At 37.7% G+C, this 25,361-nt stretch overlaps 1 protein-coding gene across 2 annotated transcripts in view; it reads left to right on the forward strand.

Annotated features, from left to right (window-relative positions):
• GMCL1 (germ cell-less 1, spermatogenesis associated) overlaps positions 1-23,395 on the forward strand; it is a 40,324-nt gene extending 16,929 nt beyond the window's left edge. Inside the window, exons 8-14 of one of the 2 annotated variants that reach the window (XM_045078971.1) lie at positions 1,147-1,237; positions 3,167-3,304; positions 5,973-6,042; positions 8,995-9,070; positions 13,550-13,695; positions 16,515-16,602; positions 22,054-23,395. In XM_045078971.1, the coding sequence (XP_044934906.1) occupies positions 1,147-1,237; positions 3,167-3,304; positions 5,973-6,042; positions 8,995-9,070; positions 13,550-13,695; positions 16,515-16,602; positions 22,054-22,182 (738 nt within the window). In that variant the 3' untranslated portion in view covers positions 22,183-23,395. The remainder of the gene's footprint in view (positions 1-1,146; positions 1,238-3,166; positions 3,305-5,972; positions 6,043-8,994; positions 9,071-13,549; positions 13,696-16,514; positions 16,603-22,053) is intronic. The other variant, XM_045078972.1, reaches the window with a different exon arrangement.
• Positions 23,396-25,361: the final 1,966 nt, after the last annotated feature.

Consider the following 25,361-nt stretch of genomic DNA (forward strand, 5'->3'; position numbering starts at 1 on the left):
CATCGGGCTCTCTACTCAGCCCTGCTCCCCCGCCCCCCCACCTGCTGCCTCACTGCCCTCTTGTGATCTCTGTCAAATAAATAAATAAAGTCTTTAAAAAAAAGAAGAAAAAGGTTGTGTTCGTCACATCCCACCCCCACCCCCTACCCGCGCCGCAGGGGAGTTTAGTAACTGAGTTGGAGGGGTAGACAGGCCATTTCTGTCTCTGAGCCAGTGGTAGCATTCATTGTTTCCTATTGTTGTAATTGCTCTTATGCCAGTAGTGATAAGTGCTTACTGTGTGCCAGGCACGATCAAAGTAAGTTACACATAATAATTCTTTTAATGTCCTATGAGGTATCATGTTCATTTTATAAATGAAGAAATTAAGGCCCAGAAAAATCAAGTAATTTGCCCAGCTGTAATTGGCAGGGGAAGGATTTAAAAACCCATGCCCCTAACTGGTCTGTATACTACCTCAACAGTAATAAAACAATAAGAAACTCCTTTTTCCTTTTTAAATAAATTATTATCAAATTATTTATTAAATTAATATTAAGTAATTAGGATTATTTTATAACCTTAATGATACTTAGCAAAATTGAGTTAATAGATGAGTAGAATAAATGAGTGTAAAATCACTAATGTAAAATATATTAAACCTTTAGCATTTTAATTGTGTAACTATACTGCGTTTGAGGCCTTAAATACTTCAGGAATTCATTTATTCTTTATCACACACTGTTTTAGTTTTTATCATTGGACCACGACTAAAACGACTAAAGGACTGTGGAACTTTGGACCATGATGAAAGGGAGTGAGGGGCAAAGGGAGAGCGAGGGAGAAGGAGCGAGGAAGAGAGAGAATTTAAGCAGGCTCAGTACAGTGTGGAGCCCAATGTAGGGCTCAGTTTCACAACCCTAAGATCATGACCTGAGCCGAAGTCAAGAGTCAGATGCTTAACCAGCTGAGCTACCCAGGTGCCCCAGAGCTATGATGAATTTAAAGCTTGTAAGCATTCATAAAACAGTCCTACTTCTTTCAGTTTCATGTACTAGAAATTAATTTTTTTAGATATTACGTTTTAAGGTGGAAGCAGTATGAATGTAAAATCGTAACATAATGAAATCTTATAATTTCTTTCTTAAATTTGCTTTTTTAACGTAGTGGATGTTCCTTCAACTTGTGCCTTCATGGAATGGATCTTTAAAACAACTTTTGACTGAGACAGATGTCTGGTTTTCTAAGAGGAGAAAAGGTATGCTTGAAATTTTTATTAAGCACTTATTTTGAGAATCTTTTTAATTGAAATTTATTAAAATCGGGTCCTAACTTATTGGTAGACCTAGAGAATTTTAGATCTGGTGAAGACTTCAAGCAGTTATCTAATTCAGCCCCTAATTTAAATTGAGAAAAGTAAAGCTGGATAAGAAAAAAAAATGCCTTGCATGTATTAACTGAATTATTATTCCTTGAACTAACACCATAGTTTGACTCCCCAAAGTATCACCTTTCCTATTTTATCACCAACAGGTGTTTGACCACACTGAATTTTCTGTAACACATTAACCCTGTCTATCAGGCAACAGTTCTTAACAAAGGGGGGGTCCCATCTACAGGCTTCAGTTTGTAACTAACCCCCAAAAGTGTATGCAGAACTTTATGTGTATGCTTGTGTTGCATCTGTTTTGCAAGGTGAGAACTTCCATAATTTTTGTCAGATTCTCGGAGAAGACTGATCTGAATAAATTCATAAAGATCTACTGCCATTAAATTCTTACTGGGATAGGGCGCCTGGGTGGCTCAGTGGGTTAAGCCGCTGCCTTCGGCTCAGGTCATGATCTCAGGGTCCTGGGATCGAGTCCCGCATCGGGCTCTCTGCTCAGCAGGGAGCCTGCTTCCTCCTCTCTCTCTCTCTGCCTGCCTCTCTGCCTACTTGTGATCTCTCTCTGTCAAATAAATAAATAAATCTTTAAAAAAAAAAAAAAAATTCTTACTGGGATAGAGGTGGAACATGCAATGTATTTATTTTTTATTTTGCTAAAACAGATAATAGGGAAAGAACTTCAGGTGCAAAGAAGTGGGAAAATCATAATCCTTAGTTCATGATTTTCTTAATTCACAGTCATTTTTAGCCCATGCATGGCTACATTTTTTTAATTATTTTTAGTAATATATTGAACCCCCACAAACTCATCTTCAAGGACTAGAACATTTGTAACTTCAGTCTACTCCTGTGCTTCTTTCCTGTTGTGTCTCTCTGACTTTCCCAACCACTATCTTGAATTTTGTGTTTATTATTCCCTTAAAAAAAAAATGTTATTGCATAACGAATGTATGTCTTAATATACTGGTCTCTGAAAAAAATAATCCCTGATTTGAAGCGTTTTAAAATTTCCATGATACAAATTCTCACAGTGTGGCCAGTTCCAAGCTACCACTATGACATTATTGGCACTGAATGCCTAGTTGAGAGATGAAATGCACCCATCAGCTCCTATAAGCCAGTGCAATCCATCTCCAGCATACCATTAGACAGTATATCATTCGATTTTAGTTGGTATATTTTAGTTGCTCTTTCAATACATATGTTGCAGATCAATGGCTATAGTGTCTTTGCATCTTATTTTGTATTTTAAGAGAATTAATGTATTAGCTAGTAGTGTTTATCATAAAACAAAAATTAGATGAACCCCAAGAGACAAATCCATGTCCTGCGTAATCTTATGAAGACCATTATGTTTGGCATTTGAGCCCTGGAGTTTCACTGGAGTGTTCAGTCCCTGGGAAGAGGGTTTCTAGAGAGATACTGTAATCCTAACTACTGTTCTCAAACCATCCTTTCCCAAACCTGCGGCACTGGAAGCTCCAAACCCCAGAACTAGGTGTACACCTGAATTCCTAGCCCAGAGGCCACTTGGGACCAAAATTAATTTCCTGGGGCTTCTTCCTAAATCTCTAAGTTTTTATCCATATACCACAGGTTTATATAATCTTTGAAAACTAGTTTATTTGTGTTCTAATCGACATACATGTGTGTATTATCTGTGTGTATGAGCATGTGCTTGCACGTGTGTGTGTGTGTCTGTGTGTGTCTGTGTGTGTATCTCTCCCTGCCCATAAAAACATTTAGGAATAAAATAGATTTGAAAACAATGCCTATTGAATTTAAATTGTTTTTTAATAGATTTTGAAGGTATGACCTTCCTTGAAACCGAACAAGGAAAACCATTTGTGTCAGTATTCAGACATTTAAGGTTACAGTATATTATCAGTGATTTGGCCTCTGCAAGAATTATTGAACAAGATTCTCTAGTACCTTCAGGTAAGAGAACATGACTTAATTATGACTTTAAGTATTATCTTTCTGATTATAATAGTAATACATGTCATAGAAAAGAGTAAAAAGAGAATAGAAATTACCTTTAATCCCAAAAAGATTACACATTTTTGTACCAAAGTGAAATCATACTACATAGGTAATTTTCTGTGTTCACATTCTATATTGAGTATTTTCCCTTTAGGCACTACCGAGGCTATTTAAATGACTCTAGTTTTTGTGATACAGTTTTGTTTTGTTTTAAATATGAGCAAAGAGAAACTAATCCCATCATCTAGAATGAGTACCTTGATGAATTCTTCTAGTCCTCTTTATTAATATGTATACATTGAAATAAAAACAAAAGTATACTATGTACCAAGTTTATATATTATTATGGGTGTTCTTTAATCTGATTAAAGTGTAATAGTACACTATTTTAGACCAGACTTTTACTTTATTTTTTGAATGGGCCATATGCAGTTTATTAATATGCAAAATAAGTTTGATTTATTTTCTGAGATGCTTCACTAGGATTGTTTTGGACCCAACTTGACTTTCCCTTCTATTATTTTTTCTGGATTTTTACCTCTAGACCAGACTTTTAAAAATGAGTGTTGAGGGGTGCCTGGGTGGCTCAGTGGGTTAAAGCCTCTGCCTTCAGCTCGGATCATGATCTCAGGGTCCTACGATCGAGTCCCGAGTCGGGCTATCTGCTCAGCGGGGAGGCTGCTTCCTTCTCTCTCTCTCTCTGCCTGCCTCTCTGCCTACTTGTGATCGCTTTCTGTCAAATAAATAAATAAAATCTTAAAAAAAAAAAAAAAAGAGTGTTGAAGTATTTCAAGTATACTTATACAACATTTGGTTGGGAATAAGTAAAAGAAGAAAAATAAATACGGTACTGGGGCACCTGGGTGGCTCAGTGGGTTAAGCCTCTGCCTTCAGCTCAGGTCATGATCCCAGGGTCCTGGGCTCGAGCCCCTCGTCAGGCTCCCTGCTTAGCAGGGAGCCTGCTTCCCTTCCTCTCTCTCTGCCTGCCTCTCTGCGTACTTGTGATCTATGTCTGTCAAATAAATAAAATCTTTTTAAAAAATAAAATAAATAAATATGGTACTAAGCCAAGTCTACCTATATTATTAATAAATTTCTTTAAAATTTCAGTTTTACATAGACTTGTGCAAAAAATGGTTTGCTTTATTAAAGGAAAAAAATTATAACTTTTATTCCATTTAGACTGAATTAAAATCTCTTTTTAATATGTTGCCTAAATCTAATATGCCAGAATTATTTTTTAAAGAATTATTTATTTTAGAGAGTGAGCTAATAGGCAGGAGGGCCAAAGGGAGGGGAAGAGAGAATCTCAGGCAGACTTCACGCAGAGTGCCAAGGTAGAGCTCTCTCTCACAACCCTGAGATTACAGTCTGAGCTGGAACCAAGAGTTGGATGCTTAAACCAACTGTGCCATGCAGGCACCCCCCAAAATTATATTTTGAGTGTGCATGATATATCTGATAATTTATCTCCCACTAATTAGATAATTTAATAAAACAATTTATTCAGTTTTCTATAAAAGTTACATAAAAACTGAAAATATTACTTTAGGTATGTTTCTTATAAAAATTAATATGATCTATGAAAAGGAAATGCAAGAATCTACTTTTAACTAAAAATTTAAGTCCTAATTTGTATGCATGTAATCTGGGGCACCTTGGGTGGCTGAGTAGGTTAAGCATCTGCCTTCGACCAAGGTCATGATTCTAAGTTCCTGGGATCGAGCCCCACATTGGGCTCAGTGAGGAGCCTCAGTGAGGAGCCTGCTTCTCCTTCTCTCTCTGTTGCTCTCCCTGCTTGTACACTCTCTACCCCACCCCACCCCTGGTCAAATAAATAAATAAATAAAATCTTTTAGAAAATAATAAATGCATGTAATCTAAGTAGGGTTTATCCTAAAGGAGAGCAAAATAGCCTTTACCACACTAAAATCATTAAGCCCAGGGACGCCTGGGTGGCTCAGTTGGTTGGACGACTGCCTTCGGCTCAGGTCATGATCCCGGAGTCCTGGGATCGAGTCCCGCATCGGGCTCCCAGCTCCATGGAGAGTCTGCTTCTCCCTCTGACCTTCTCCTCGTTCATGCTCTCTCTCACTGTCTCTCTCTCAAGTAAATAAATAAAATCTTTTAAAAAAAAAAAAAAAGCAATAAATAAAGCTGGTAGTTTTTATTTTATAAAATGCTATAACAATATGGGCTTAATGATTTTTTTTTTTTTAAGATTTTATTCTGGGATCATGACCTGAGCCGAAGGCAATCGTCCAACCAACTGAGCCACCCAGGCGTCCCTATTGCTATTTTAAACTTGAGTTTAGAAATGGTCGGGGCGCCTGGGTGGCTCAGTGGGTTAAGTCTCTGCCTTCGGGCTCAGGTCATGATCTCAGGGTCCTGGGATCGAGCCCCACATCGGGCTCTCTGCTTAGCCGGGAGCCTGCTTCGAAGCTCCCCAACCCCTCTCTGCCTGCCTCTCTGCCTACTTAGGATCTCTGTCTGTCCAATAAGTAAATAAAATCTTTTTTTTTTAAAAAAAAGGGAACAATTTTATCAAGTTCTTAAAATTTTTAAATGCTTTATGTTCTTCAATATTTATTATTATTCTTTTATGCTTATTTTTCTATTTTAGAATGGCTGTCTTCAGTGTACAAACAGCAGTGGCTTGCTATGCTCCGGGCAGAACAAGACAGTGAGGTGGGGTAAGTATGTTCGATCATAACACTGTTGGTAAAAAGCAAACAAACCCCAAACAGGGATTTTCTGCTGTGAATTTTTTTTTTTTAAGATTTTATTTATTTGACAGACAAAGATCACAAGGAGGCAGAGAGGGCAGAGAGAGAGAAGAGGAAGCAGGCTCCCTGTGGAGCAGAGAGCCTGATGTGGGGCTCGATCCCAGAACTCTGGGATCATGACCTGAGCCGAAGGCAGAGGCTTTAACCCATTGAGCCACCCAGGCACCCCTCTGCTGTGAATTTTTAAATGCATTTATTATATTGAAAAATTAAGAGATGTTAAAGTAGAAAGAAGATCATTAATCAATTTTTATTCTTATATTTCTATAACATGATCAGTATTATTAATAATCTTTCTGGTCAATTAATGGAACATTTGAATAGTCGTTTGCTGTATTTGTAAAACTTGAGTAATTCATAAACTGTTTCACCTAGTGTTGTATAATGATTTTCTTTCAACATATGGAAATACAACTTGGAATAATGCTTCCGCCAAGCCTGATTTTCATATTTCTATGTAGGTAAAGCTACTTTTATTTGTGGTAGTATTATAAAATTCTAATTCTTATTAATTAGCTAATAAGTGTTTTGAAGATCTTTGAGTCTGAAATGAGTTGACATAATCCAGTTATAGATGCCCCCCCGAAAAAATATTTCTGTGCTTTTTTTCATCTGAAGGGAAAGCAGATTATCTGTTCTTTTGATGTGCTTTGCAGGTCACAGATGTGCTTCCACACTTATTATTTGATCTATATACTGGCTCCTTGGTATAGACCGTGTGAGCAGACAGTCCATCCGAGAGTGTATGTGACATTTTTGCCCCAATCTCTTTTTAACCCATTTTTATACACCAAAAGACCTGCTAAAATATATGACCTGTTATGTTTATATCCAAACAGTTACTGTATGAAAGTGTTATATAAACTCATGGTAATGATTATGAGGTTATTTTCCAGGATTCTTGGTTTCTGCTTTATTGATAATTTATTTTCGATCTTTTTCCAAATATATTCACAGCACTCTTATCCTACATAAATATAGTAAGATTGTTGAAATAGAAATAATAAATCAAAAAACAATAAAAATTATGTAATGAAATTCAGATATGAAGCCTTTTGTAATATATGAAATATTTTCAAAATCATCCTCATTCTTTTATATATTCAGTTTTTAGATGTTTAGGTGTTCTTATTTTTTAACCTTTCCCTCATCTGTCTCTATGAACTGAACATAGAATCTGACTAAGAAACTGAGCTGGACTGAGTGGGTTTCCTCCCCTCAGAAGTGTATGTAGGTGTATAGCACTGCGACAAAGTGCTCTGTTTCATAGATACTGAGCCCCTCCTCATTGCTGCAGGGCTACTAAAGCGAGAAAGTGTGTTTCTGGGGTGTTAGGTTATAATGTAGTGAAGTCTACATCCAAGGTTCTCCTCTTCCATGCTCTTCCACACTGCCGACAGGTTATCTTTCTGAAGCAGAAATAGAATTGTGTCACTTCCTGGCTTAACTGTGTCTCAGGATCTGATGATAGGGACAGTTGTTATTCTTTGTGTGTGATCTAAGCATTTTTAAAAATTCCTCATTCTTAAGAAATTCATACTGAACTATTTACAGATTAAAGGATATTTCTGGAGAATTAGCCTCCAAACAGTCAGGAGGGATATGGGGAGAAGTGGGCTTAGAATAAAACTGAAACAAGATTAATGAAGCTAGATGGTTAGAACATTAAGCCTATTATACTGTTTTATCCACTTTTAGGTTTGAAATTTTTCGTAATAAAAAATGTGAAAGTAACAGAACTAATGCCTGGAAACTCTCTACCATCTACAGGAAAAGTTGAAACTCTTATTAGCATAGCATGAGGGGCCCATCCATAGTCCATCCCAAATGTCTTTCACTTCATCCCATCACGTGCTCATCTTAGGCTCTAGCTGTACTAAATTCTTCATACATTATTATTTTTTTATGCTCCAGATTCTTCTTACCTACTATACCTTCTATCTGGAATGCCCTTCACCTGCATAGAATCCCACCCTTGACCTCTACAACAACAATCTCCTTTTCAGGCACAAGTAACCCTCCTCTGTGATGAGCCCCCTCTAATCCCAGGCAGTAAATCTGCCTTCTTTGTGCTCCTAACATCACAACACTCTCCACATTATTTTAATTATTACTTATATGTCTAGTTCTCTACTAGACTAAACTCTTGGGTATCAAGGACATGTTTTATTAGTTTTATATACATTTATGTATTTTTTATATATTGTATTTCAGTATTTTAGTTTGTTGATGATGATGTCCCCAGTATCTAGGCACTTAATAAATGTTGTATATGATGAATATATTGTATTGCTTTTATCATTTGGAATTCCAAGCTATAATAATAATAATGCATTTTTTGTTCTCATAACTTGAAACAAAAGTGCTTTTCTAGATTGGTTTCTAGATTTTTAAAGTAGGGAACCAGTTCTTCAGCTGTTTCTATTAAATCTTGAGTTTGCATGGTTATACTACGTAAAAGATGGCTTGGATATGAAACAGTAATGTCCAATGGTAGATGAAACTGTCACATCTTAAATAATAGATTGAAACTGTCACATCTTAAATAATAGATTTTAACTTACGTTACTTAGTAGTTAGAATTTTGAGTGTTTTATTTCCTTGATCACAGTTTCTCATAGACATTTTTCCCCTCTTCTCTGGTATTCTAGAAGTCAGGGCAATAAGTGAAACGTTAATTTTTTTTTAAGCAAAGGCAATAGGCTAGATTTAATCCATGTATTCGTATTATATCTATAACACAAAAAGGCATTTTTAAATCTATTAGCAAGTTTTTCTGTTCTTTTAAACTTAACAATTATTTTTAAGCTATTAGTTGCCTATTTTCTATGAGATTTCACATTTTATGTGTATTTCTAGGCCTCAAGAAATCAATAAAGAAGAACTAGAGGGAAATAGCATGAGGTGTGGTAGAAAGCTTGCCAAAGATGGGGAAGTAAGTATGGGTTATGACTCTTAACATTCTCATGCAAATTGTAATACTATTAGTGCAAAATACACTTTCAGTAACAATCATGACACCTGCCATACCTTAGAAGAGCTTTTTTGGTAGTTTCTATAGCTTGATCTCCTGGACAGGAAGTTAGGTGCTCAGTTGTGTTGCATGAGGCTGTTGAACTTTTTGTGACCCACTACGAGAAAGAAGAAGAAGATCCCTTAGCAATCCAGAAATTAAGATAAGTAAGAAATTATATGGGAGCTATTACATAGTTAAAAATGATTCTTTCTATTTTACAGTTACCTTAAATCAAAGACATTCAAACCCTTTGCTACCCACATTTAGACTTCTGTTTTTCATTATCACCATATATAAATGTATATAAGTGAAACAAAAGTACTGTGAAATAGTGCTTAACTGTTGCTGTGTCCAAAGGTCCCATTTTGTATTTAATTTTTTTAAAAAGCTTATTGTGACTCATTAAATTGATTTTAATGGGACATGAACTACATTTTTTAAAATCCCACTCTAATTGTAGTTTTCATCTTAAATAATTCAGCCTGGGGTGCCTGAGTGGCTCAGTCAGTTAAATATCCGACTTGATTTCAGCTTAGGTCATGATCTCAGGATTGTGAGATCAGGCCCCGCATCAGACTCATGCACTAGGCATGGAAACTGTTAAGGTTCTCTCTCTCTTCTCCTTCTGCCCCCCTCCCTTTAAAAAATAATAATAATTCAGCCTAATTTAAACAACCATTATTTTTCTCCTAAGTTTTCCCTTATTGTAACTTCTTTGTTTTTAGAAGTTAATTATGTTTGCATTCATAATTGTGATAAATGTTAGCAGCATCTGAAAGGGGAATATGTAGGTGTCTTCCTTGTTGCTGCTTCCACAACTTGTTCCTCCCTCACCCTTCATTGAGCCACAGCTCCTTTGAAGCACATGCTTCTGCTACACCAGTCATGACCCTTATTGTAGCCATCATTCACAGGACTATCTGTATTTATGACTGTTCTTGTCACCAATCTTGGTGATTTCAGCATCTCTGTTCCCTGACCTTCCTCCCCACAGTGATCTTCTGCTCTACCCTACTTCCAGTACCCATTTCCTAGACACAGATTCTCAGTTTTTGCTCTACTAAGTAATACATCCCCTTCAGAATCACCATTTCAAGCTCATCATTTTCACACTCTACTTCTTTTTCCTTCTAGTACTCTCTTTCTAGAACCTGGACTCCCAGCAATTTTTTAACTCCAGTGGGGTGCACAATACATTGTTGTTCTTACCATTTTCCCATTATCCTCTCACCACCTTGCTACTTCTTTCTTTACTTGACTTATATTTTATGTTCCATCTTAAAATTGGTCCCTGGCTAATACTCTTAACTTCTCTTTTTACTCTCATCAAGCTCAGCTAGCTAAACTCCAATTCTTATTAAATCCTGACTTGATACGCACTCCACGTCTGCTTCCAAACAGATGGCTATGACTAAAGAAAAACAGTGTACCCCTCACCAGGTGTTACTTGAATGTAACTGTAAACTTCAAACAGGTGCTGCATGGGGATCCTCCTGTATTTCCCTAGTGAATTCATCGGCCAGTCTTTGAGTACCTCTCAGACCATTAAAAGGGACAGTGCCACCACCCTCATTCTTTTTTTTTTTTTTTTAAATTTTATTTATTTATCAGAGAGAGAGAGGGGGAGAGAGCAAGCACAGGCAGACAGAATGGCAGGCAGAGGCAGAGGGAGAAGCAGGCTCCCTGCTGAGCAAGGAGCCCGATGTGGGACTCGATCCCAGGACGCTGGGATCATGACCTGAGCCGAAGGCAGCTGCTTAACCAACTGAGCCACCCAGGCGTCCCACCACCACCCTCATTCTTATCTATGACCTTGTTTCTTTCATCACTCAGAAAATGAAAGCAATACGAAGAGAATCTACATATCCTTCTACCCAGCAGTTCTGCCAGTCTACCTGCAGTTATAGCTGTGTGTCATGCTCTTCCTCTTATTAGAATGGATGAACCATCTGCTACTATCCTAGTCCATCCCCTCCCCTCATAAAAAAATTCCATCCCTTCTCACCTATTCAGAAGCTTTGTTCCTACAGTTTTCACCTCCCTGTCCTGCATCATCAGTTTTTCTTTTCTACTTGGTCATTCTCATTGAACATATACCATACCATACCACCACCCATCTGGAACCACACCCCGACTCCACGTTCTTCTTTAGCTACCACTCCCATTTCTGTGCATCTCTTTTAAGCAAAAAAACTCATTGCAAAAGTTACCCATATTTGTCTATACTTCCTGTTTTCTGATGCTCTCTTGAATTCACTCTAATTCATTTATCACAGTAAACTCCAGTGAAACTGCCATGCTGTTGTCACCAGTGATTTCCACATTGCCAGGTCAGGTAGTTAGCTTTTAGTCTTCCAAAATTTCTTGGTGACGTGATACATCTGTACTCACTCTTTTTTTTTTTTTTTTTTAAAGATTTTATTTATTTATTTGACAGAGATCACAATACGCAGAGAGAGAGAGAGAGGGAAGCAGGCTCCCTGCCGAGCAGAGAGCCCGATGCGGGGCTCAATCCCAGGACCCTGAGATCATGACCCGAGCCGAAGGCAGCGGCTTAACCCACTGAGCCACCCAGGCGCCCCTGCACTCACTCTTTATTAGAGATTTTCTTCATTTGACTTCCAGGACACCATATCCTGCTGGTTTCCTTCCCAATTCAGTGGCTTGTAAGTCTTTGTCTAGATCCTTCTCTTTCTCAGCAAATGTTGGTATGACTAGAAGCTCAGTGCTTGGACTTCTTCCTTGTGGAAGCTCACTCCAAAGTGATATCATCTAGTTCCCATGACTTCACACTGATGACTTCTAACTCGAGATTCACATATGTAGCTACTCACTCAACATCTTTCTTAGAATCCTAGTGGCATCCTGAATAAAATAGTCCCAAGCTGAACTCTGATTTTCATCCCCAAACTTTCTCCTTTCCAAGTAATTCTCTAACCCATAAATGGCCCCTCTGTTAATCATTGAATAAGCTCCAAACTTCGGATATTTCTTTCTTGAATACCACAACTGGTGTTCATAAAAAATTCTTCCGGGCTCTACTTGTGAAATCTATTCTTATCTTGTCTGCCACTACCATCCAAGTCCAAGCCAGCATTATCTCTTGCCTGGGCTATGATAATAGCCTCATAATGCTCTCCCTGTTTTCACTTTTGCTCTCCTACGTGTTTTTCATATAGCAGCCAAGTCATCTTTTTAAAATGCAAGTTAGATCATGTTACTTCCCTCCCTAAAACTTTCCATCAGCCTCTTACTGCACTTAGAAGAAATGCATGCTCTTCCTTACTTTGGAGTTCTAGGCCTTAACATTTTCTGACCCCTGACCAACTCTGAACTTCTGTCCACCCACGTGACTGCCCTAGTCACATAGCCCTTCTTATTGTTCTCTTTGCCTAAGTCACCCTTTTCCCAGATAGTTACTGGTCTGCCCCTTAGTTGACTCAGTGCCCGGCTCACCTAGTATCTCCATGGAGAGGCTTTCCCTGACCACCTGTCTGAACCAGCAGGCTTCCTAGCTAGGTCCTTTTTCCCTATCCTGTCAATCTCTCTGACATTTTATTCTGTTTTGTTCTCTTCCATTCCATTCCATTCCATCTATTCCTTCCCAAAACAAACATATACACATATTAAAATACACATTCTACCAGGGCAAAAACTTGCTGTTCTTCTATGCCTAGAGCAGGACTTGGCACATACGTTGTAATTCAGAATGTCGACCAAACACTTGAAGCTCTAACTTTCCTTTACTATACTATACCAGCTTGCTTAATATTGCATTAACTATTGGGTGATAGATGAAACAAACGTGTGGACCCCATGTTGGTATTTAAAATAATTCAGTTGTTAGGTGCCTCACAGACTCAGAAGAGCATGCAACTCTTGATCTCAGAGTCATGAGCCCCACATTGGATATAGGGATTGCTAAATAAACTTTAAAAAATAAAGTACCCATGTGTATGTGTCAGTTAGTTATTTAAGGAATTTAGAGTATTTTTAAAGCAAGGTGGGTTTTAGTGGGACTTTCTTACCTCCTTATAGACTCCTAGCCCCCTAAGTTATACCTCCATAGAGTTGCAGTGAAAAGCCTTATTACTTACGATAGAATTGGGTGTGAAGACATAACAAAACATCACAAAGAGGTGATAATAGGAAAATACCTTAAAGAATGTCGATCATAAAGGCTGCTTTTCTGGCTCTGAAATGTACTGTACCCATGTGGTAAACCTTTATATATATTCACAAATATATTCTGTGTGGTAAGCAAGCCCTAAGGGAAAGGTAAGCATGAGAGAGAAATATTTGAAGTGAGTTAAAGAAAGAGAAGACATTTTGAACTTTTTATCTATGACTTGCTAGTATGATAAACTGAAGTAAATCTTTCTCTTTTGTATTTCTTAGTACTGCTGGCGGTGGACAGGTTTTAACTTCGGCTTTGACCTGCTTGTAACTTACACCAATCGATATATCATTTTCAAACGCAATACGCTGAATCAGCCGTGTAGTGGATCTGTCAGTTTACAGCCTCGAAGGAGCATAGCATTTAGGTAGGATGAAATTTCCCTGCCCCACGCCTCCTCACTCCAGAAAAAAATTCAAGAAGTAATATAAAACCTAATAACTTATGCCAGCAGCAGTAGAGTTTTGGTAAGATACAGTATATGTGAAAGTGCAGGAAAACAGTAAGGTTCTTTTCCTGTGAAATGTTAGTAATAATCAAAATCAAAAAGTCTGGATCTAGTGTGTCAGAAAGAATAGGCTGAATATAAATGATATAAGATGGATAATAGGCTTGACGCTGTTGCCTTGGTGCTGTTCTTGCAAATTAAAGGTCCAGAATGGAAAGACAGCAAAATATTTTTCTAGGAAAACATGTCTGGGATTGTTCTTCACTTTCTGTGGGATTTCATTTGTCCAATTTCACCTGGTGGTTGAGCTGGCTATCTTACTGGAGAGGATGCTGACAAGTTGGAAAATAGCTTTATGAGGAAATTTTTTAAAGTCATATATTTATTTATACTTACCTTACACCATATGCAAAAATTAACTCAAAATTGATCAAAGACCTAAACATAAGAACTGAGACTATAAAACAACTCTTGGAAGAAACATAGGGGGAAGCTTTTTTTTTTTTTTTTTTTTTTAAGATTTTATTTATTTATTTCTTTGACACAGAGAGACAGAGACAGAGACAGTGAGAGAGGGAACATAAGCAGGGAAAGTGGGAGAGGGAGAAGCAGGCTTCCTGCGAGCAGGGAGCCCGTTGTGGAGCTCCATCCCACAACCCAGGGATTATGATGTGAACCGAAGGCAGATGCTTAATGACTGAGCCACCCTGGGGGAAAACTTGACGTTGGATTTGGCAATGATTTCTTCAGTATGACACCAAAGCATAGGCAACAAAAGAAAAAAAATGAATTGGATTTCATCAAAATTTAAAATTCTTGTGTATCAAAGGACACTATCAACAAGAGTAAAAAGGCAGTGGAGAGAATGGGAGAAATTATTTGCTAACCATGTATCTGATAAGGAGCTAATATCCTGTATACCTGGAGAACTCCTAAAACTCCACAACAAAAAAGCAAACAGCCTCATTCAAACATAGGCAGGGGATTTAAACATTTCTCCAAAGAAGATCTGCAGATGGCCAATACACATCTTTTCAAACATGAAAGGATCGTTCTTGAAAAGATACTCAACATCACTAATCATTAGAGAAACGCAGATCAAAGTCACAATGAGGTGCCACTTCAAACCCATTAGAATGGTTATTATCAAAAACAAAACAGGGATGCCTGGGTGGCTCAGTCAGTTAAGCTACTGCCTTAAGCTCAGGTCATGATCCTGGTGTCCTGGGATCGAGTCCCACATCGGGCTCCTTGCCCGGCGGCGTGCCTGTTTCTCTCTCTGCCTCTGCCTGCCATTCTGCCTGCCTGTGTGCACTCTCTGTCTCTCTCTCTCTGACAAATAAATAAAAATAAAATCTTTTAAAAAAACAAAAAGTGTTGATGAGGATGTGGAGAAATTGGACCTTTGTTCGTTGCTAGTGAGAATGTAAAATGGTGTATCTTTTGTGGAAAATGAAATGGCATTTCCTCAAAAAATTAAACATAGAATTACCAAATGATCCAGCAATTCCTCTTCTGGGTATTACCCAAAAGAATTGTAAGAAGGGGGGCACCTGGGTGACTTAGTTAAGTGTCTACCTTGAGCTCAGGTCATGATCCTGGAGTCCCAGAATCAAGCCCCATGTCAGAACCTCGCTCAGTGGAGAGTCTGCTTCTCCATCTGCCTTTGTGCCTCTCCCTGTGTGCTCTCTTGCTCACTCAAATAGATAATAAAATCTTTAAATAAATAGATAGACAGATAGATAGATAAAAGAATTGTACGGAGGGACTGACAAAGATATTATTAGTACATTCATTTTTGCAGCAGCCTTTAAATAGCCAGAAATTGAAAGCAACCCAATTGTCCATCAAGGATGTCCATGTAGATATTGTCTGTACCTACAGTGGAATTTTATTCAGCTTTGAAATCGAAGGAAATTCTTACACATGCACCAACATGAGCCTTGATGACATTATGTTAAGTGAAATAAGCCAGTCACAAAAGAATAGATGCTACGTGATTCCACTCATGCAGTACCTCGGGTAGACAAGTTCATAGAGAAAGTAGAATGGTGGTTGTCCCAGACCAAGGAAGGGGTAATGGGGAGTTTGTGTTTGCTGGGTACAGACTTTCAGATGGGAAGATAAAAAAAGTTCTGGAGATGGATGGCAGTGAGATTTTAGAACAGTGTGAATGTATTTAATGCCGAGAATTATACACTTAGAGATGGTTAAAAGGGTAAATTTTATGTATATTCTACCACAATAAAAAAGACACAGATAAATTAATCCCAGATATGTATAATAGCACACCTTACAAATCTCTAAGGGGATCAGTTTAGAATTGGAAGAGACTTATAAAATCTTTTATCAAATTAAAGTATATGGAAGAGAAAAGTAAATATTAAAGTGAGGGAGGTCTTGTTTAAATTAATCTGTGGTTCAAAAATCATATGTTTAGGGGCGCCTGGGTGGCTCAGTGGATTAAGCCGCTGCCTTCGGCTCAGGTCATGATCTCAGGGTCCTGGGATCGAGCCCCGCATCGGGCTCTCTGCTCAGCAGGGGACCTGCTTCCTCCTCTCTTTCTCTCTCTGCCTGCCTCTCTGTCTACTTGTGATCTCTGTCAAATAAATAAATAAAAAAATCTTTAAAAAAAAAAAAAAAAATCATATGTTTAGGAGTATGAGATTCTTGATCTTTAGGTTGTGGGTTTGAGCACCATATGTCTGTTTTTTAATTTGTATTTTTTTTAATCCTAGATTACGTTTGGCCTCTTTTGATAGTAGTGGAAAATTAATATGTAGTAGAACAACTGGCTATCAAATACTTACACTTGAAAAAGATCAGGTATGTTTGATTACTTTTTTTTTTAATTCTTTATAAACATATATTTTTATCCCCAGGGGTACATGTCTGTGAATCACCAGGTTTACACACTTCACAGCACTCACCAAAACACATACCCTCCCCAATGTCCATAATCCCACCCCCTCTCCCAACCCCCCTCCCCCCAGCAACCCTCAGTTTGTTTTGTGAGATTAAGAGTCACTTATGGTTTGTCTTTCTCCCAATCCCATCTTGTTTCATTGATTCTTCTTCTACCCACTTAAGCCCCCATGTTGCATCACCACTTCCTCATATCAGGGAAATCATATGATAGTTGTCTTTCTCTGCTTGACTTATTTCGCTAAGCATGATACGCTCTAGTTCCATCCATGTTGTCGCAAATGGCAAGATTTCATTTCTTTTGATGGCTGCATAGTATTCCATTGTGTATATATACCACATCTTCTTGATCCATTCATCTGTTGATGGACATCTAGGTTCTTTCCATAGTTTGGCTATTGTAGACATTACTGCTATAAACATTCGGGTGCACGTGCCCCTTTGGATCACTACGTTTGTATCTTTAGGGTAAATACCCAGTAGTGCAATTGCTGGTTCATAGGGCAGTTCTATTTTCAACATTTTGAGGAACCTCCATGCTGTTTTCCAGAGTGGTTGCACCAGCTTGCATTCCCACCAACATTGTAGGAGGGTTCCCCTTTCTCATTTAATGCAATTCCTATCAAAGTACCATCCATCTTTTTCAAAGAAATGGAACAAATAATTCTAAAATTTATATGGAACCAGAAAAGACCTCGAATAGCCAAAGGGATATTGAAAAAGAAAGCCAAAGTTGGTGGCATCACAATTCCGGACTTCAAGCTCTATTGATTACTTTTCTATTGTATGGTTATAAGATTTGTCTTTCAAATCCTCTTTTAAAAATTCTTAAGTAGAATTAACATTTGATTTAAAGATTGAAAAGTGTTTTTTTGTTGTTTATTTTTTAAGATTATTCATTTATTTATTTGACAGAGAGAGAGAGAGAGATCACACGTAGGCAGAGAGGCAGGCAGAGATGGGTGGGGGAGCAGGCTCCCTGCTGAGCAGAGAGCCCGATGCGGGATTCTACCCCAGGATCCTGAGACCATGACCTGAGCCGGAGGCAGAGGCTTAACCCACTGAGCCACCCAGGTGCCCCCAGATTGATTGAAAAGTTTTTTGAAGGTAGAAATGGAAATACCATGTTCACATATGCATAATTTGCCCCCATTTTATTAGAAGTAGAGCTAAGACAAAAAAAGAAAAAACAAAATATGAGTTGAGGGGCAGGGAAAAACTGATAATTGGTAAATAATTGTTTATCCTGAATAACTTCTTTAAAAAGTTAGGAATCTTAATTGCTTTATCCATTGTGTTCATAAGTGCATTTATTTATAGATTAATAGCAAACACTTTGAAGATAATCCAGTATGTCTGCAATAGTTCCTGAATATTAAAGAGAACATTGTCCTCTAGCACAAAAGATTTCTAAAGTAGCAAGCATCTGTAATGTTCCCAAAACACTCTCTAAAGCTGTTTATTTAATTTGTTTCTTCATATATCACATGCATGCTGAACTTCCAAAATGTCATAATGAGAAAAGAAACCATTTTTGAAAAGAAATGTGAGAGCTGTTAAAATATTAATGAAGTTTAAGGGCACCTGGGTGGCTTAGTCGGTTAAACACCTTCAGCTCCATCCTGGGATCAAGCCCCGCAGCCCCTCCCTGCTCAGTGGGCTGTCTCCTTCTCCCTCTGCTTCTCCCAGATGCTCCTCGGGGGAACACATGCTGTGTCTTGCTCACATGAGCGAGTGCTCTCGCAAGTTTCCCCGCCCCCCCAAGTAAATAAATAATCTTTTTTTTTTTTAAGATTTTATTTATTTATTTGACAGAGATCACAAGTAGGCAGAGAGGCAGGCAGAGAGAGGGGATGAAGCAGGCTCCCCGCTGTGCAGAGAGCCTGATGCAGGGCTTGATCTCAGGACCCTGAGACCATGACCTGAGCCGAAGGCAGAGGCTTAATGCACTGAGCCACCCAGGTGCCCCTAAATAAATAATCTTTAAAAAATATTAAGGAAGTTTACTTCTATTAAAACTAATCATTATTCCAAGGGACATACTGTTTTAGTAAGGCATTCAGAGCCCATAGTTCACATAAATTATTAGAAATTAGCTGTTTTCTTTAGACCAAAGAGCCTCTGACAGAATATCAGAATTTAGCACTGCAAGGAACCTTGAAGTGATAGTTCTAACCTCACATAGCCTGTATGAGAACTCCTTTAATCACATTCTGACAGAGGATCCTCCACTTGTTGCAGTTCTAGCAACAGAGCAGACTCTCTCACATGGTAGATAATATTTGAGAAGGTAGATATATATAATAAGAAAAATTCAAATCTGCCTTCAGTAGAACTCTGTGGTTCCCCTGGCACCCTCTGGAACTGCATGAGCAATGGCTGTCTTTACTTCTACCTGGAACTTCATAAAAAGTTCTGTCATGGCTCAAAGCAGCTAGAGACTTGGAAACACCAGGCCAAGATAATAGTTGTATTTCAAGTGTTTCTTGAGTTATTCATTCAGAAACATTGGAGTCCCTGCTGGGTGGTAGGCTCTGTGCCACCCAGGCACCCCTGATTTTTGTATATTTTATGGCTGGCTGTCTTACAGAACTATGTAAACTAGATTTGCATTAGATGAAGGATTTCAGCAATGTGTGTGAAGGATTAGAGACATGGTAATAGGTGAAAGGTGATTTGAAGCTATTGCTATAATCCAGATAAAGGATGGATGAAAACCTTAATTTAAGGAAGGTAGCAGTGGGGCTGAAGACATGTTGATGGGTTCTAGAAATAAAGCAGTGCAGTTGATAGAATTTGGTGCCTAATTGTGTGAAGGTAAGAGAGTAGTTAAAGATAGTTCCTAGGGACGCCTGGGTGCTTGGTTGGTTAAGGGTTTGCCTTCAGCTTGGGTCGTGATCCCAAGGTGCTTGGGATTGAGTCCCACATCGGGCTCTTTGCTCAGCTGGGTGTCTTCTCCCTCTGCTGCTCCCCCTGCTTGTGCTCTCTCTCTGACAAATAAATAAATAAAATAAAATATTTTTTTTTAATGTTCCTACTGTCTTGATTTATAGTAGTTTTTCCTTTGATTTGAATTATAGGAAGGAAAATGAACATTTCCAAGTATGGGTGAAAAGATGATGAATTCGGTTTAAGCCATATTTAATTTGAGGGCATTGAGGTAAAAGTGTGTTTGGTGGGGGATAAATGCTTCTGGGGTTTACAGGCATTGCCTGGGGAAGAAATAATGACTGGATGAGATACCTTCTAGGGAATACGTAAGGGCGTCTAACAGGTCAGAAACATAGGGGACACTGGTACTTGAGGGATGGGCAAAAAAAGTAACCTGGTGAGACATTCAAGAGTTAGGATGGGGAGTTAGAGTCAAATTGCAAGAGTGAAAGTAGAGATGACCCGTAAAGAAGAGGTAGTAGCCAGTAGCTGATGATTTGAATTGGAGCTGCTTTATAGCTAAGTGAAGACTTACAGTGGAGAGTTACGTGCATAGATCCTAGAATTCAGACCTAGATGAAGCATGTGGAGCAGCAATGGAGCTCTAGTACAGAATAGGTGGTGAGCCTCAGAGAAGCAGGGATTTGTGAAGATGGAGAAGTAATTAGTCTGGAAGTAGAAATGGAAACCTAGGAAGATGCTGCCACTCTGTCTGATGCTGTTGTCTGTGGGCTTCTCAGCTTCCACTCTGTCGTGGAGGAAAGAAAATGGAACTTAAGGTGCTTCAGTGCGAACATAGATGTAAACTGAGCTCTCACGTGGAATTAAAGGTTTAGTAAAGCCAAGATTAAATCTGTCTAGTTTGGGGATAGGAATTGGGAATTAGTACAACCCAATACTCAGAAATCAGTTTGTCCTTCCAGCTCTCAAGTAATGTCCACATGGCTCCCCTCTTATCCAAAAGTTGGCACTTAGACCTACCCCTACCCCCAGCCCTAACTATATTGAAATACTAGAATCTTCCTAGGAGTTTTTGTTTTTTTGTAACACTGAATCTTGGTTTTTATCATCAAATACACAAATTGACAAAACAAATGTCCTCAACAAATTTTGTAAGTGTGTCTTCACCTGGGTTGTAGCTACAGACTTTGTCTAGGCCAGGCTGACTCAAGGTTCTAAAGACCAACTATGTTTGACATCATTTCTCTCTGCTAACCCTGTTAATACCATCAGCCCAGGTGATTGCCTCACTTGACCCATCATCTCACCCTTTTCATTCACTAACATTTTTTTTAAAACACCACTTTCCCTGTTTGGGGGTATATGGAGATACCGCGCGTGTGTGTGTATGCGTGCGCGCACGTGTTCCTTACACTCTTTATCTAGTTTATCTTGTATATGGAGATACCACACGCACATGTGTGTGTGTTCCTTACCTTCTTTATCCAATTTTTCTTGCTTTTCCCCCAATACAGAAGTCATATCCAATTAAGCCTACATCAGTCATTCACATGTTCCAGTGTGTTAATCTCTCTCCATTGCAGAAGCATCTTCTGTAGTAAAAAATAAAAAACAGTGTTTAATATTTAATAGTGTGTTCTTCAAAATACATAAAATAAGGCAAAACTAATGTAAATTACTGCAGAAAATGTATCTAAGGATTCAAAAAGTAGAAGTTCCAGTGCTGCTCCTTTTACTCTAAAGGCTCACTCTTTTCACCAAATGCTGTTCATACAGGGTTCCAAATGGAGATCTGTAGAATGAGAGATGGTTATATTTGTGGCTCTCAGGTATAGGATCAAATCCTGTCTCCGTGAGATTTCAGGGCATTCTCTTGTGCACTGAAAGTTTTACAGGATAATGTATTTTACATTCCAAGAAACAAATCATATGTTTGCATTAGAGACAGTGGAAAATCTCAGACAAGAGTGGGAACATGAGAACCATGCTTGTTGGTGCTAATAATGGCTTCCCACCTTCTTTCCATTTATTTGCTCTACCTAAAGGCCATCAGGAAATGAAGCCAAATTGCCATTTATTTCTTGACTATATCTGTTCATAAAATATGTAGGTACTTGATAGAAATTTTTCAGTAGTGAAAATAATTTCCATTACTGAGTATTTCATACTTGGCCAGCTTTGCTGAGTCCTCTATGTGCATCGTCTCATTTAATTCTCACTATAATCATGTGAGATGGGTAGTTTTATTTATTTTATAGTAAGGAAGCTGCAGTTGACAAGTCATTGACTTGCCCAGTGTCACAGCTAGTTGATGGGAGTTTCAAGATTAGAACAATGACTTTGAGACTTGAGATGCAAACTCTTAACCACCATGGGATCTCCTGCAGTTTACTAAGTTCAACAGTTTGGTGTTCTGTTTTCTGTTTGTCTTGTCATTAAAGCTATACATTTGTTTTATAGGAACAAGTAGTGATGAACTTGGACAGCAGACTTCTGATCTTCCCTTTATACATCTGCTGTAACTTCTTGTATATATCGCCAGAAAAAAGAACTGAAAATAATCGTCATCCAGAAAATGCAGAAAACTGAGGATCTCATCAGTTGGAAACAGTAGCACTTTGAAAACTTTTTTGGCCTGCTTTAATTTAATGGCCCTACTGATATTCACATCTAAGGTGACTAACAATGACAAAGGCCTTATGAACTGTACAGATAATACAGAAGACTATTCTTATGCTCATCACATTTCTATGCATACATGAAAAAAACATTTTAAAGCCAAGAAAATATCTGTTGAACCATTTGTAACAAAGATGTTGACTCATGCTTTTAATTTTTAAGCATCAGTAGAAAATTGCTGTAGGTAAATTCACATTGCAGCCTAATATAGGGTTAATTTTTAGTTTAAACCTTGATCCTGCCTAATGTTAGTGAATGTCAGTTACCTATCTGTAAATTTATTTTTATTTGGCTAAAAGAACGCTAAAGGAACAATTGAATGGCAAATTATAAATCCTCTTTCAGTTGGTGCATTCAAAGCTGTCCTTTAATTTTTTCAAATGCTCTTTATGATTCCTCCTCATATTCTGATATCCCTCCAAGCTGTACTTATTTTTAATCATTAAATACTTTTTTGTGGTTTTGGAGACAAAGCTGGGGAATTTTTTATTTAACGTAAGCATTTTCATGCTATTTTATTTTGCTTTTAATTTAGGTTTTACAGGATTTTTAACAAAATCAGCTTTAGACTTTCAAATGAACTTGAATAGGGGAGAAAATCAGTTGGAACCTGAGGATATTTCTTTGCCTTACATGGTCTTTTTTTTTTGACATTCTGTACTTTATTCTTAGGTCATGGATTATTTATGTATCAAATACTACACTTTAAACATTTTCATATTCTCTAATCTTCAGAATTATTTATGTTCAAATTTTGGTTGGGAATCCTATTTCCCACTTAAGCTCAGGACCTTTTAACTTCTGAATTGAGTGCCTTTGAGTTATACATGCTAATAGAAATTTCAGAGTATATGTAAATAAGGTCAGAGGATCTCATATAGAAGCTTACAGTAAAGCATTAATGTACAAATAGAACTTATTTTTGTCACAAATGGGATGTACACTTGTCATGATTTATGTTTCCTTCTTGTGTTCACTGCTATTTTGCAAATAGCCATGCTCCTCTTCTTTCCAGTGAGAGTAAATGCTTTTTGTGGTTAATGTATATTTGTAGTATGTTTTTAAAATTGGGAATCATTTCTATGTGTCTGTACAAATAATAAATACCCATTTGGAAAAAGAATAAATAAGCTCTTATATAAAATGGACCAAAAACAAACAAACAAACTTCTGTTGAAAACAGAGTTTTTCTCTTTCTAGTTAGATTTTTTTCCCAATTAGATTTAACTTCTAGAATTTGATAGTTTTTCATCCTCAGTAATTTGCCCATAGGTTCATAAATTGCTTTTCTCCTTTCAAAATTAATCCTCTTTGACTTAAAGGAAACTTTTAAATGCCTCTCCCTCTCCCACCCCCCAAACTGTAGCTTAAATGTTTTATTTTATTATTTTATTTTTTTAAAAGATTTTATTTATTTATTTGACAGAGACACAGCGAGAGAGGGAACACAAGCAAGGGGAGTGGGAGAGGGGGAAGCAGGCTTCTTGCTGAGCAGGGAGCCCAATGCGGGGCTTGATTCCAGAACCCTGGGATCATGACCTGAGCCGAAGACAGACGCTTAACAACTGAACACCCAGGTGCCCCTTAGTTTAAATGTTTTAAATACAATAATTCAGCTATATCAAGAGGCTGCTTTTCTTGTTTTTATATTTGGCTGTAACGTATCTTTCATGAGATGCTTTTTCTCTGTCTTATTCTAGCATCAGAGGTTCCTTGCTAAAAAATATAAAGAACCTTAATTTGAATTATGTGGTTATTTGAATTTTATCCACAAATAAGAGCTATTTCTTCAGTCACAAGTAGGTTGTGTTCTCATCAGAGAAATTGATAATTTGTCAGCTACTGATAGTAGAAATTTGCTTTTGTTTTTATTTCCTTAGCAGCAACTTTTCATTCTTTTCAATAGGCATATTTTCCATAAAGTATTAATAGTATCAGCTGAAGTATCATATAAACCATTATATGAAAGCTTTTGTTTGACTGCCTTTTGTCTCATAGCCATTGCCAGATCTTTTTTTTTCAGTTACTAAGGCTAGAAAACTATATTTATCCATTAATAATTATTATCAGTAAATTGGTTTTTAGCATCAGTTTACTCAAAGTAAAATAGCGGTCCTTAAGAGAAAACATTCTAGAGCCTCATGCTAAATTATCAAAGAGGAATATGAAAATACCTTTTTTTAAATGGATTTCCCTTGAAACTTAGCAAGGTACAGTCAAAATTAAATGAACAGTGGTAGTCACTAGTTTTAGTAACTGTTCAGTGGCTCACATTTTATCCCATTTTAAGTCTTTCAATGGGATTACCAGTATATATCCATAATTTTCAGTATCAAGTGCAAAAGTGAGGTTACCAAGGATCACTCTGGTTATTTTTTAAAATTTATTTAAATTCAAGTTAGCTAACATAGAGTATAGTACTGGTTTCAGGAGCAGAACGTAGTGATTCATCACTTGAATAGAACATGCAGCACTCATCCCATTTTTAAGGGCTTGAACTCAAGATCCTGAGATCAAGACCTGAGCTGAGATTAAGAGTCAGATGCTTGACTGACTGAGCCACCCAGAAGCCCTTGTGGCTATTTAAGTTAATAAAAATTAAATAAAAGTTAAAATTTACTTCCTCAGTATACTAGGTACATTGTGCTTAGTAACCACATGTACCTAGTGACTACAGTATCAGATGGGATAGATATAGAATATTTCTGTTGTTGCAGAAAGTTCTGTTGAATAGTTGGTCCAGAATATTGAACTATTTATGTTGAAACTATGTCAAAAGTTATATTCCCTTAAAGACGAACCCATGTTAATAATAGCTATTAGAGCCGGGGTGCCAATGGTAGATCAAATACTTGAAATGATAATGTTGGTTCATAATTTCAAGCAACGTGAACCTAAAAAACACAAAAGACCTGGTACAATTCCTCCTCAGCCAGAGAGTTTGACATTTTTCCCATGGTCCAGATGCAGGGATATAAAAGCAAAAAGCCTCAAACATCATCAATCACTGTTAAGTAGAGGTCTGACTGCATCTAATTTAGGGGGAAGATTATTGACTCAGCGGCATGCACCCACATGTAATGATAAAG

Source organism: Mustela putorius, unplaced genomic scaffold (genome assembly GCF_011764305.1).
Source record: "Mustela putorius furo isolate JIRA1106 unplaced genomic scaffold, ASM1176430v1.1 tig00000281_pilon_pilon_pilon, whole genome shotgun sequence".
In the NCBI taxonomy this organism is placed as follows: Eukaryota; Metazoa; Chordata; class Mammalia; order Carnivora; family Mustelidae; genus Mustela; species Mustela putorius.